At 46.2% G+C, this 14,177-nt stretch overlaps 1 protein-coding gene across 5 annotated transcripts in view; it reads left to right on the top strand.

Annotated features, from left to right (window-relative positions):
* The first annotated feature begins 455 nt into the window (after positions 1–455).
* PIAS3 (protein inhibitor of activated STAT 3) overlaps positions 456–14,177 on the top strand; it is a 31,881-nt gene continuing 18,159 nt past the window's right edge. Inside the window, exons 1-3 of one of the 5 annotated variants that reach the window (XM_081893018.1) lie at positions 3,138–3,278; positions 4,934–4,996; positions 13,424–13,889. In XM_081893018.1, coding sequence (XP_081749144.1) covers positions 3,255–3,278; positions 4,934–4,996; positions 13,424–13,889 — 553 coding nt within the window. In that variant the 5' untranslated portion in view covers positions 3,138–3,254. Of the gene's footprint in view, positions 624–3,137; positions 3,279–4,933; positions 4,997–11,878; positions 12,136–13,423; positions 13,890–14,177 lie in introns of those variants that run through there. The other 4 variants (XM_081893020.1, XM_081893021.1, XM_081893019.1 and 1 more) reach the window with 4 other exon arrangements.

Below are 14,177 nucleotides of genomic sequence, written 5' to 3'. Positions count from 1 at the left end.
AATAAATTGCAATGGCAATAAGCAAGTATTAGAAAAAGCAAATCACGCACATTGCTTGATGAACTTGATCCAGACTTTTGTTTTGAAAGTCTGAGAGTCATTTATACCTCCAGGGCCCCCCTGCCACCTCTCTTGCCTCTTAGCGCCCCTCATGGGTAACCCCACCACCCTGGGGGGGGGCGGGGAACCACTTTGAAAACCACTGATAAATATGAGCCATATAAATGAGTAGGATGGTTCAGTTCTTCTTGGCGCTGTAGAGTGCTGAGCTCCAGGGGGCAGCACAGCATTGGCAGCAAAAAGAAAGAAATAAGTTATTTTTAACTGTGATGATTTTTTTTTTAACCAGCCTGGGTCTGTTAACTTGGGTTTCCGGGTTCCAACTGCCAAGATAAACCTCCCAGATGACGGGGAAGGAGTGGTTTTGAGCTGTTTGGGATAGTCTGATACTTTCTTTTTCTGCGGAGTAAGGGAAAGACACACACACAACTGAGAAAGCCTCGATCATAGTGCTCCTTTGCAGGAACTGCAGAGAAGACCACAACCGTTTCTGGACTTCTCTGAAGACAGCTGGGACTCCTGAGCCGGCAGGGAAAACACCACCTTCTATAAAAAATAACTTGGTAAGTCACAGGGACACACTCTGCCGAGACTTCGTACACGGAACTCACTTCCACGTAGAAAACTGGCAACCAAAGTGTGTGGTCTGAGGTCAGGCCTGGCATCAGCACCTTGGCAGGTACCATCAGACCAGTTCCTGCCCTGAATCAGTGGTTCCCAAAGTGGGTGGTAGCGATTCCCTGTGGGGGGCAGTGGGATTAACCAGGGGTGTATGGGCTAAGGGGCAAGGGGCTCTGGAGGCAAATGAATGTACTGGGCTTTGGTATCACTGGATCACGGTCGTCAGTTTTATTGAATTAATTGAACTGAATAGGTTTAACTGGATTTTGAATAAATGTGCAATTGATAGTGCTTTGAATCTTATTGTGGCTTCTCTAGGGAGTTCCAAAGCTGGGGCAGCCACTGAGAAGGCTCTCTCCCATGTCGCACAGCACACATCATACAGGCTAGCACAGTGAGCAACAAACCAAACAGTCCTGGGTTCAAATCGCGACTCTGCCACGAGCTCTGTGTCACATCATCAGCGTTCATGGACCACAGTGCTGTAAACATGCCTTGGATACGCTTTAAATGGATCTGCTTTCAGTAAACACAAATATTGGATTGTGCTGGAAGGCCATCAGCCATCTAGAAGATTTCAATTGCCTGCTTTTCATCCAATTAATCCGTTAATGGATTGGTTGTTTGAAAATGCTGCGCATTTATGATAGCTGAGTTTCCCTCTATAGAAGCTTGTGGTTGGGTTTAATGAAGAAAATAGCATGAGTGGGGAGCAGGTGAAGTGTTAACCCTTTCCCCATCTTGTTCCTGAGCTGATTTTGTACAAATAGGTGACTTGTACCCAGTGGTGTAGCGTGGGGGCTGCAGGGGGGGCAGGCCGCACCGGGCGCAACATCTGAGGGGTTAGGGTTAGGGGGCGCAAATCCACGGGTTAGGGGGTGCAAATTACTTGCCTTGCCCCGGGTGCTGACAACCCACGCTATGCCACTGCTTGTACCCATTTGCTCTTGAAAAAAGCAGGAAACTTCCATTTAGTGTGTGTGAAGTCCATGGGCTGCCTTGCAGCCCACATGCCCTGTTTTAAAACCTCATAGATACAACTTTCCTGTATAATTTTCATAGAAACATATTTAATTGACATTCTGCCCTTCCTCACAAAGGAGCCCAGGGTGGTTCCTGCATCAGGGCTACCTGTATTTTGAAGAAAGGGCTGGTGCTATGATGCTTTTATTGTTAACTGCCTACATTTAATTGATATTTTTTTAAAAAATACTAGCTGCCTAACCACAACTGCAGCTTTTTAGCTTCTTTGCCTTATAATATTCTATTTAACCCTTCCTTCTCCCTTCATTTTAATTCTATTCATGTTTAATTACATTTTAGTGATGGTGTTTTCTATACTTTTAGGTCGTTATATTTTATCTGTGTAAGCCGCCTTGAATCCCAGACTGGGGGAAAAGTGGGATATAAATAAATCTAATACAACAATAATAACATTTTGGTTGCAGCTACTCTGTGCTGATTGTTCCTCCTGCTCCTACCCTAGACCATGGGGTAGGCAAACTAAGGCCTGGGGGCCGGATCCAGCCCAATCGCCTTCTAAATCCGGCCTGCGGACGGTCCGGGAATCAGTGTGTTTTTACATGAGTAGAATGTGTGCTTTTATTTAAAATGCATCTCTGGGTTATTTGTGGGGCATAGGAATTCGTTCATTTTCCCCCTTCAAAATATAGTCCGGCCCCCAACAAGGTCTGAGGGACAGTGGACCGGCCCCCTGCTGGAAAAGTGTGCTGACACCTGCGCTAGACCCTCCAGCTACAAGGCTGGTTACCTACCTAGCATTATTACTCTTTACCTTCCCAGTCCCAGACGTATCTCTGCCAAATTGTGGGTGCCACTACATGCACCAAACAGAGCAGGCTTTTGCCACAATAAATCTGCTAATAATTAAGGTGTCACACCATTTATTATTATGGGGTGGGGGTGGCTGCAATCAAATGACAGCCTCGGGGCCGCTGCATCAGAGATTAGCATGGTTAGGCATGGTTTTTACTTGATCGTCAAACAACGTTGTTTTTGAATGTTTGAAATAGTCGTTTTAAGCTGTTTTCAACTGACAATTTTAAAATGTTTATTCTTTCTGTAAACCACTTTGAGCTCCCCCACCTCCCACCCCCTTACAACCAAGCGGTATACAGATTTTGTCAGGGAAATTTTGTCAGAGAAACCCCGGATATATAGCAACGCGATGGAAAAACAGCCCCCAAAGCGTAAAATTACTATTTTTAAGGGGAGGATTCCCCCCAAAACTAAACAATTTGGTTTTGCGCCCCCAAAAAAGAGCGGCTGAAAAGAGCACGGTGCGCCTGACTGCGGGCAGAGGAATTTAGCGCCGCTCCCTTAGGCCCTCCCCGCTGTTCTCTACGGCGCTTCCTCCGCCCCCTCTCATCTACCCCCGCCCTTCCGCGGAGCTCGAAGGGGGCGGGGCTTCCTCCAGCGCTCCAACCCTCTATTGTCTTCCCTCCTCCTGCCCCCTCTGGCACTCCGTGCGGCTCTCGGGCGGCGGCGGAGTTTATCGCCGCTCCCTGGGCCGCCCCCTCCGCTTTCGGCCGCGGCGGCTACGATGCCTCAAGATGGCGGAGGCGGCCGAGCTGAAGGTAGGAAGAGGAAGCGGGGCGGGGGGGGGGGAGGGAAGGAGGGCGCCCCCCAGCAAAGGGGAGGGGGAGGAGAATTATAACAAAAAATAAGAGAGAGCTTTTATTGAATAAAGCGAATGGGTAGAAAAATGCGGGGGGGGGGGGAGAGGAGGAGGAGAAACCTGGTGTGCATTTTTTGGGGGGGATATAAGGAGGGAGCCCCCAAATAAGATGAGGGAGCCTTTGCTGCATGAAGCAAATGGGTAAAGATGACGGGGGCTGTAGTTGGTAAAATGGGGGTACTTGGGGCGCGTTTTTGTGGGGGCAGAAGGGAAACACCCCCCAGCTATTTGGGTGTGTGAAGAATATGAGAGAGCCTTGAATATACACAAAACAAATGGGGGATAGAAAACGGAGGGTTGCAATAGGCAAGAGGGATGGGGAAGGTACCTGGGATAATTGGGGGTAGAAAGAGGGACATCCTCCCCCCAGGTGTGGGGGGGAGGGATATGAGAGAGCTTTATTGCATGAAATAAATGGGGATGGTAGAAAATGAGGGGAGGGCTGGAAGGGGGGTACCTGAGGGTACACTTTTTTGGCAGGTTGGGGGGAGGAAGAAGAGAGGTGGGTGTGGAAAGCAGCTGTGCAGTAAAGCCCAGGGTAAAAGGGGGAGGGAATAATGGGGGAGTGGGAGGCAATGGGGTATAGATTAGGTTAGTGAGGGGTGTAAAGAGGGTGGGGTGTGAGTAGCTGTGGGGGGTTGATATTGGGGGGGTGAGTAAGAACATGTGCAGAGTGAGAAGCCTTGGTAGGGTTTGGGGAGTAAGAACATGGGGTCAAGGAGGGGGCGGGAAATGACTCCTACAGGAGATCATGAGGGGGTGGGGGGTTGGAGTTCAAAGTGAGGGGGTGAGAAGAGAATTTGCCTGGGAGGGGTATTAGTGTGGGAAAGAGGGGCTGCAAAACAGAAGATGGGGTACAGTGGCGATGTGGAGGGAGGGGTATTTTGGCGAGAGAGAGCTATAGGGAGATGGGGGTATTTGGGGTACAGAGAGAGCAGAGAGAATCAGACATGAGTTCAGGATGAATTGGGGAGGTGAGGAGTTGGGAAAACCTGTGTCGTAAAAAGGATATTAGGGTGGGGTGAGACAAATAATATTGGGGTAGGGGCAGAACATCTGGGGTGATGTGAAGCTGATAGAAGACCCAAAGGGACCTTGGGTATGTGTAGTTTTGTGCAATGAAAACCAGAGGTGGAAGGGTGGGCTGTGGCAGGGGGCAGGGGTGTACGGATTGAGTGCGATCTGGGGTTCAAGAGGGATAAGATCATTGAGGAAGGATCATGGCTCAGTGGTCTGCTTGGCATGCAGAAGGTCCCAGGTCCGATCCCTGCTGGTGTCTCCAGGTAGGGATGGGAGAGACCACATTTGTCTAAAACCTTGGAAAGCCACTGCTGCCAGTCAGTGGAGAGAATATTGAGCTAATTGAACCAATGGCTTTATTCCGTATAATCTGCTCAAATACGGCCACAACATGTGGCTAATAAGTATGGTAAAAGCAGCTTCCTGTTTCCCCTGTGCTGCAGTTTGTTTCATGATATGATCCCATAACTAGAGAATTTGGTGTGGGGTTGCTCTCCTGTATATATGGTTTTTTTCTTTCTTTCTCATCTTTAGGAGTCAGAGTGCCCACTGCCATCATTGCCCACTGCCAGACCCCGGAATATGCAGTTGCCCCTGGTAACTAACGAATTCTGAAACCAATTTGGGGTCCTCGTTGGTGTGTTAAAATCCCCTGCACGGGTTCCTATCTGGCTTTTCCTGGGGATAAATCTTGAGGTTCTACCCACCTTGGCTGGGAGTAGTCATGGGGACATCTTTAAACATTCATAGAATTGTTAAGACTTTCCAGCTTTTGTCTTTCCTTACCTTCCATCTTATTTTTAATGAAACAACTTTATTGTCTCTTAGATCTTTACTAACCCCCAACGTTGAGCTTGCTGGGAAATCTAGGTCTTGAAATTGCAGGAGAGGATTGTGAATCCATCATTTTTAAACTTCTCTACCTAAGCATATTAATAACCATCACTTGCTTATCTCTGATCCTTTTTACATTGGCTTAAGGGGCTGCGTTGTAAAGGAATCACTATGTTTTAACTGCATGGGGAGATGGGGGAAGATGACAGCCGTAGAATGCTGACAGACTGGACAGCTTCTGTCAATAAAATGACAAGCTGGCTTGACTGGTGAATACCTCATGTGGGGCTTTCAGCCAGGTGTGGCCACACATTGTTTAGTAGTAAGGGAGCTTTGTCTTCAGGTCGTTGTAAGTATTTATAGCAAATACGTGTTAGCGGCTTTTCGTATAGGCTGTGCACATGTACAGACTTAAAAGCTTGTTCACACATACACACAGCCCTTGAATAATGCCCTCTGCTTCTTTGCCCCAAAAAGTCTAATTTGCATTAACAGAGGAGGTGGTTAAAACAGTTTCTCCAATGTACCACTTTGCAAGGGAGGGGGAGTTCACACAACAGAATGTTCCTCCATGCAAAATCAAGTCTCCGTACTACAGCAGGGAATTGGCTATGTTACAACTCCTTTCCTCGCTGTATTAGTTTTCTAAGTGCACAGAATCTGAGTTTTGTTCTTTTTTAAAATTACGTGGATCAGTCTTGTGATTCCCATACAGCCCAGATTAGTACAATCTTCCCCTTGCTGTTTGTGTGAACCAGACCACATCCATCACACCTGTTGCAGAGAAGAATGAAGTTGAGAACATTAATATTATAGTTGTGACCGGCTCTGAAATGGTTGTGTCATTGCGTAAGAAACGTTTTAAATAAAATAATGCCTTTGAACTGAAGGGGGACATGAAGAGCCAGAACTAGACATTTTAGGAATTAGGTCTAATGTATGAATGCTGCTGAGAGACTGCAAGGAGCCATAGTCTTGGAAAGGGCTAAAGAATCTTTAGTGTGTAACGAGAGAGAGTCATTAGTGTGTAACACACTCCCTCAGACAGGCAATCCAGACCACAGTCTGAGGCATTTGACTGGCTAGGGAAGATTCAGTTAATGGTGAAGACTTTCGAAAGCATTAGTTTGATTAGAACAAGAAAAGGGGGGAAAGGTAACTTCGGCTACCTGCAAGTTTGATACTCATGGCTAAGAAACAAATTAGTTACTGTTTATTGCGAAACCATGAAATGAACTTTAAAAAATATATTTAAGAACAGTTAAGAGTTACAATGTTATGTGAGATTTTTTTCAAATTTGAACGGGTTCACAGGAAAGTTCCTTTTCTTTCCCTTTTATCTTGGAACAGCAAGGTCAGCCTGCAGTTGCAGTTTGCTTAAAAGGAAGAAATGAAGCTCAGGGACAGCAACTCTAACAAAAAGAACAAAAGTTACTTTTTAAAAGGCTAAGTTGGCAGCAACAGGCCAGCTTTTCATCTTCAGGGCTGTGGAAGGTTTGACTGTGGTTAAATAGCAGGTGATCAAATGCCAGCAGCAGTGACTGAAAGGATACCTTTATACCAAATAGCTTCAGGTGGCTCAAGCAAGCTATTCAAGGCACGTTGTGCAGGGTACCTGCCCCTCATGGCTGGAATCTCTTTGGGGTTAGGGTTGAACTGGAGAGCCCTGAAAGAAGCACCTCTGTACATGTAAGGTGTCACTTCCTGAACTTTTGAGAGCCAGAGCACACCTTTCCTGAATTTAAATTGGAACACTTTGCTTTTAACACCTGGAGAGGTGGGCAGAGGAGCTCCTGGTATACTGGTCCCATAGCCAGCAGGGGCCCAAGATTCTAAATTTTCTGTTTTTTGTTTTGTTTGTTTTGTTATTTTAAGAAAGTAAGCCTATAGCTCTCCTTGAAAGTAAGTTATGAAGCAAAATGTGCAGGTCTTCTTCCAAGCCATTTTTGTGAGACGGGCCAAACTGGCTGCTCCCAATTTTACGTGTTTTTAGCCAATGAGTGAAGAAAGATCAGTGACTGCCAAGTGAGTTATTTGGAGACCAGACAGGATCCCAGGGCTTCTTCTTGTCTGGCTCCTGTTGCATTTTCTAGTTCTTGGGATCTCTGTAGTTTCTGTAGGTGGGGTGCATATTTCATGTTGTTTATCTGAGATCAGATACTCCTTAGAAGAAGTTATTTTTCCGCAAAGTTATTTTTCTGCTGTGCAATAAGGGTGGGTGGGACAATTTCCCCCCATGCCCATGGCAAATGCAAAATTTGAAAACATGGCAGGCTCTCATTTACTGTATTTTTGGTTTTTATGGAAGCTGCCCAGAGTGGCTGGGGAGGCCCAGCCAGATGGGCGGGGTAAAAATAATAAATTATTATTATTATTATTATTATTATTAAGGACTCGCTGTATAGTTAAATTACTGTACATTGTTAATATCCCTGGGTTACCTTTATGTTGTGAGCCACCCTGAGATCTACAGATGAAGGGCAGTATATAAATTTTAATTAATAATAATAATAGTGCAATAATAATAGTAACTCAGATATGTGCATATAAGGTTTAGGTGGCAATATTATGCACACATGCCTCCTTGAGATTAAGTCCTGCTGAACTCTGCAGCGCATACTTTTGAGTAAACGTAGGCAGAAGTAGGAAATCCTGCAACTGCAAAAATGTAAGAGGTGTGGGGGGTGTCAGGCATATACAGTGGGTCAGGTTGGAGGAGATAGCACAACTGCACAAACTCCCTTCTTCTCCCCTGCCCCCTCCCACTTTTTGCTGGAGCCGCCTGTGGGCCTTGCATTGCCACCCCCAACTCCTCCATTTAAAGGATGGAATTTTCCAGGCCCTTTTTCTGCCAATCCCCCCTTCTGCAAACAAGGCCTCAGCTAAGACATTTCACTTGGAGGAGAGTAATGTTTAAGCACATGGGTTGTGTGTGTGTGTGTGTGTGTAGAGCGGTGCATTTTCAAAGGCTGATTTAGCCCACCCATGGTGCTGGAGCATTTGCCCAGCTGGCTGCCTTGATGGCTTTCTTAACCTCTTTGAAGTCTGAAGGCTCCCTCCCGGCAAACTGAATCCCCTCTTGTCTCTCTTTCTCGCCCCCATCAACCCTTTTTCCATGTTCTGCTTTGTTTCGTTTGTTCCATATTTATTTGACTGAGACCAAGAAAGATTTGGTTTCCCCACCTTGGAGGTCTGTCTGTCTGTCTGGGGTTGGGGGGGGGGCTGCAGTGTCCAGGAAGAGGCTCCTTTGGAAAGAGAAATGAAGGGTTTGTTTTCAGCGATTGTATACTTAGGACTAGCTCTGATAATTTTGCATATTTGGCAGCTAAAAATAAAATAAAAGATTTCCCAGACTCTGAGGCAAGCAGAGACTAGGCAATTCCTCACTGTATATATAACTATACATATATAGGACTCCCAAGAACTTGCAATGCTTTGTCAGGTACACATGGAACAAAGGGGGAATTTAGATCTTGGGTGGGCACTAAAATCTTCTGCAGCGCCCCCCGTTTCCTGCCATTATCCAGCTTCCTCCTTCACCTTTGCCCACATGATTTCAATCTAATCTTCAGAGGCTAGGAACTTGCCTTTCCTCTTATATTAATGAAAAATATTGTCATGATACAAAATCCTTTGCCCCAGGTAGCAATGCTCCATCTTTGCACAGAGAAGTTGTGGATCTGCAGGGCTTAACTCAGGCGCTGCACAGATATTTTGACTGAGAACATGGGAAACCTCTTTTTACAGAAGATGGGTTGGTCTCGCTCAGTAGAGCCTGCCCAAAGACCGAGGAGACTGTGACCCTCCAGTTGTTGTTGTTGGGTTAGTGCACTCATCGTTCCATCCATTGGCCATCCTGGTTGAGGCTGATGGAAGTTGATCTCCAGCATGTTCAAAAAGGAGTCTTTCCTAGCCCCATCTGGAAAAGCTGGGAATGAACCTAGGATCTCCTGTGTGCAAAGTTTATCATAAGAAGAGCATTCTGGGTCAAGCTAATGGCCTGGCCACTGCAGCATCCTGTTCTCAGAGTGGCCAACCAGGTGCCCATTATGGGGAGCCCGAAAGCAGGACTTGAGCACAGCAGCCCCACTTGTGATTCCCAGCAATTGGCAGCCAGAGGGACACCCTACCATTTTGCTGTGGCCCATCCCTTGGGCCGCAGAAGCAAAAAACAAAATGCCCACAAGAGCTTAGTGAGAGATCCCTGTAATTCTTGAGAGTAAGAGTGCCTTCTTGATGCTGCATTCTGGAAACCAGAGAGGGTCTTGGCTTCAAGACAACCTTCTCTGTGTCTGTTGCACTGGCAAGAGCTCCCACTGAAAATCTGAGAAGCAGATTGAAAACCACGCGTTGTCCCCGTATCTCTATGAACCTATATAGACTGTTTTGTTGTTTGCGTTCATAACATTTCTCAATTTATTTTCTGTTAAACAAGAAACAAACAAAAAAGCAACAAACAAGACCTTAAAAGCAGACTGAACCATATAAATAGCATAAAAACAGGAATGAGCAGCCCTCTGCCCGATTTACAAACCAAACAACCCTGAGACTCCCAAATTTAGAATGCTGTTGAGGATTAAAAGGAAAGGATTTTATCTTTAATTGAAAACCCCTGGGGTGATGCTCTGTAAGCCTTCCTCTCAGGTTGTCCTATAATTTGTGTTCCATCTCTGAGTAGCTCCTCCCATGTTACAAACTTTGTGTTTTAAATAATTGTGACATTCATCCTCAGAACAGCCTTGTGAGTTATGTGTTTGTTCTCATCCTCCTGGGTCTGCACACTCAATAGAGGTGAGACTCCCAACTCATCTTCTCTTAGGCCCCAAAGCAGTTCTTTATCTGCTGGACCAGAGTTGCCCTGCCTTATTTTCTGAATTGGTTGTTCTTGAGTTTTGAGCAGGGAGAGAAGCCTGTGGAGGTTTGAGGTGAGGAAATGTGGCTAGCAAATGTGAAGTTGGGTGAAGGGGTGGGAGGTGAGTAGCCTTGCAAGAAAGACTGTCTACCTCCAAACCTCACATGTGTTGCTGGTCAGTTTTCTCTCTTTGATCTTGGTAGTCAGTGAGGACTAGAAACCAATTTAAAGGGTGTCTAAATTCAGGTGATCTTTCAAACCAGCGACTGGAGACATGCTGCAAGCTTCCATTCCCCTTACCCCTTGCTTGCACACCTGTTAGCCCCCTCCACTTCCTGCTTTTCACCCAGCTGTAGTGCTGGCTGGGGCTGATGGGAGTTGTAGTCCAAAACATCTGAAGAACAGCAGGTTGGAGAAGGCTGACATAGAGCCAATAATGAGCACTCAACCAGATGTTGAGTTGCCTAACCGTGGTCTTGCCCCAGTCTACATTTTACCATCTTGAAATGAGAGGAAAGGTGTTTGCTTCTGTAGAGAGGAAGTAAAGTCCCTTTCCTCATAGGGGAGTCACTCCATCTCCTTGATAATTTTGGTATCCCTTTTCTGCATGCAAAGCGGGTACTTTCTACTGAGTTAATGGGCTACCGGATCCTTTGAGCTGCATTTGAGAGGCATTAGACCTGGGTCTTCTCTTCCCAAAGCAGGTGTTCTGCCACTGAGCTCAGGTGACCACCTTGGCATGATCCAGATCTTGGGAGACATTAATGGCTAACCTGCCCCCACTCCTAAGTTTCCAAGTATGACCTAATGCCTCTTGAATGTAGGTTATGTCCTGCTCCCCCTCAATTCTTTGGGATGGTTTAGCCCATGGGGTAGGCAAACTAAGGGCCGGGGCCGGATCTGGCCCAATCACCTTCTAAATCCGGCTCTTGGACGGTCCGGGAATCAGCGTGTTTTTACATGAGTAGAATGTGTGCTTTCATTTAAAATGCATCTCTGGGTTATTTGTGGGGCATAGGAATTCGTTCATATTTTTTTTCAAAATATAGTCCGGCCCCCCACAAGGTCTGAGGGACCTCTGCTGAAAAGGTTTGCTGACCCCTGGTTTAGCCTATAATGTAGCATGATAGGAAGCAGGCAGCAGGGGGGCAAATTGGCTAAAGGTATCACATTCCAAAACATTTTGTAGCCATGGGAAAAACCTGGGGGAAGTGTTTAGGGGGGTGGATTTTAGGAAAATGTTGTATTGCACGCAGTGCTTTCTCATTAACCCTAAACCTATTTTGCTGATTTGAGAATATGAAGTGTGTGTGTGTATTTAATACAAAATTAAAAAATTCCTTCCAGTAGCACCTTAAAGACCAACTAAGTTAGTTCTTGGTATGAGCTTTCGTGTGAAGTGTGCATGCACACGAAAGCTCATACCAAGAACTAACTTAGTTGGTCTTTAAGGTGCTACTGGAAGGATTTTTTTTTATTTTTTTTTACTATGGCAGACCAACACGGCTACCTATCTGTAACTGTGTATTTAATATATATCTTAGTGCTCACAGTTGTATTGTGTGTGTGTATTTATTTATTTATTTCACACAATTTACACACTGCTTGACTTTTTTATTTTTAAGATAAAGCTATGCAATTTTTAATAGTATACATGTCTTAGTTTTATTGAAATGGCAACCGTGAATGTATCTAGGAGCTAGTGATAAGAGCTTTTTGCCATTTGGAAAATGAGAGAGAGAGAGAGAGAGAGAGAGAGAGAGAGAGAGAGAGAGAGAGAGAATGTTTCGGGCTCCTGCGGGTGACTTCATGAGCTAAGGGCCCAGGTCCAGAAGGTTGAAACGCCTTACCTTTTAGGCTGCACACATTTATGAAGCACCTGAAGATGGTCTGCGTTTGGTAACATCTGAAAGTGTTTTTCCAGCACCACATCCTAGAATTGTTGCTTGCTTGGCCATCCAATCAAGTACATCAGCACTGCAGTTGCTGATATTACTGCTTTTGAATCTTGTATTTGACTGGGAGGTGTCCAGGACTATGAATTAGTTGTGTAAGTAGTATTTTTAAAACTCTGCTTTAAAAAGTATTTTACTTGCAGATCTGAAAGAGAAGGCTTGGACCAAATTCATTATTATTAATTTCATTAACAATTTCATGGACGAGAGGGCTATCAATGGGTGCTAGGCATGGTGGCTGTGCTCTGCCTCCATGGTTAGAGGCAAGAATGCTTCTGAATACGTGTTCCTGCAAGCCACAGGAGGGGCTTTTTTGTTTTTGAATCCTGCTTGCAGGTTTCCCATTGGGGCACCTGGTTTGCCACTGTGAAAACAGGATGCTGGATTAGATAGGTCCCCCTTGGCCTGATCCAGCAGGCCCTCCTTATGTTCTAGAAAACTCTTCTTAAATGGTTTTCTTCCACCAATTTCTCCATTAGAAAAAAAAAAATCAATTCCCCTCCCATTTCTTTCTTGATTATATGGGGTGAGGCGAATTTTTCTTCCTCCTCCCCAGGCTTTTGCTTCTCTAGCCCAAACTCTGTGCCCTAAGCAGACCCTCTCTCCTTCTATAGGAGTACCCCCCACCCACCCCCACCCACCCGTCTTCCACCCTCACAACTGGAAATCCTGCAGAGTCAGTTTGGTTCTTGTGTAGATGGAATCAGGAGCTGGGGATAGGTGCTTCATTCTGAGTGATTATTATTATTATTATTATTATTATTTTATTTGTTTATTTATTCATTCATTCATACATACATACCCTGCCCATCTGGCTGACTCTCCCCAGCCACTCTGGGCGGCTCCCAATCAAGTGTTAAAAACAATACAGCATTAAATATCAAAAACTTTCCTAAAGAGGGCTGCCTTCAGGTGTCTTTTAAAGATAGGATAGCTGCTTATTTCCTTCACATCGGAAGGGAGGGTGTTCCACGGGGTGGGCGCCACTACTGAGAAGGCCCTCTGTCTGGTTCCCTGTAACCTCACTTCTCGCAATGAGGGAACAGCCAGAAGGCCCTCTGCACTGGATCTCAGGGTCCGGGCAGAACGATGGGGGTGGAGACGCTCCTTCAGATATACAGGACCGAGGCCGTTTAGGGCTTTAAAGGTCAGCACCAACACTTCGAATTGTGCTCGGAAACGTACTGGGAGCCAATGCAGATCTCTCAGGACCGGTGTTATGTGGTCCCAGTGGCCACTCCCAGTCACCAGTACCAGATGTGTACAATATCAGATGTTTTCATGCCAGAAATTGCTAGCAGTAAAATTTGGGGTTCAAGGAGTGCCATCTCAAAATCTATATGCTTCTCTAAATATTCTGTTCCCCTCTCTACCCCCTTCCAGCACATGGTTATGAGCTTTAGAGTGTCGGAGCTGCAGGTGCTTCTGGGTTTCGCGGGCAGAAACAAGAGTGGGAGGAAGCATGAGTTGCTCACCAAGGCCCTGCAGCTGCTGAAGTCTGGCTGCAGCCCGGCCGTTCAGATGAAAATCAAGGAGCTGTACCGGCGGCGGTTCCCTCGGAAGATCCTCACCCCCTCGGACTTATCCATGCTGCACCTCCAGGCGGGACAGCTGCCCTCCACCACGACGCTGACCCAGGGCACCATGTGCCACTTGCCCTACGACAACGGGTCAGTGACCTCTGGGGTGCCGGTTGGCATGTTGCCCCCGGTGCCTATGTTGGGACCCAAACATGAGGCGGACGTCCCACACCTGTCTCCCCCCATCCACCCTGTTCACCCGGACGTGAAAATGCGGCGATTGCCCTTCTACGATGTATACGACGAGCTCATCAAGCCCACCACGTTGGGTGAGTCCTCCAAGCTGTTTCTTCCGTTTTGCCCTTTCCTCCCTACTGACTCTAGAACTTGAGATAGCTAGGGATGAAGAGTGCTGTGGAACCCAGAAGCTTGCAAACTCTGTCTGCCAAAACATTGGCGCCAGCCGGCTGAAATAAGATGCCACAAGAGGAAATCATTATGTCTGAATGGACAAATCATGATTTGCAATTGGCCAGCAAGCCTTGGCTTGAAGTGGGTTTGCAAACCTGGGTTTGTGGTTAGCTCTGGTTTGGCGTGATGACAAATGGAAGGGAAGG

This window comes from Podarcis melisellensis (assembly GCF_964234715.1).
Source record: "Podarcis melisellensis genome assembly, chromosome: 16".
NCBI classification, from domain to species: domain Eukaryota; kingdom Metazoa; phylum Chordata; class Lepidosauria; order Squamata; family Lacertidae; genus Podarcis; species Podarcis melisellensis.
Note: the sequence above shows the minus strand (reverse complement) of the source record. Positions and strands in the feature narration are given on the sequence as shown.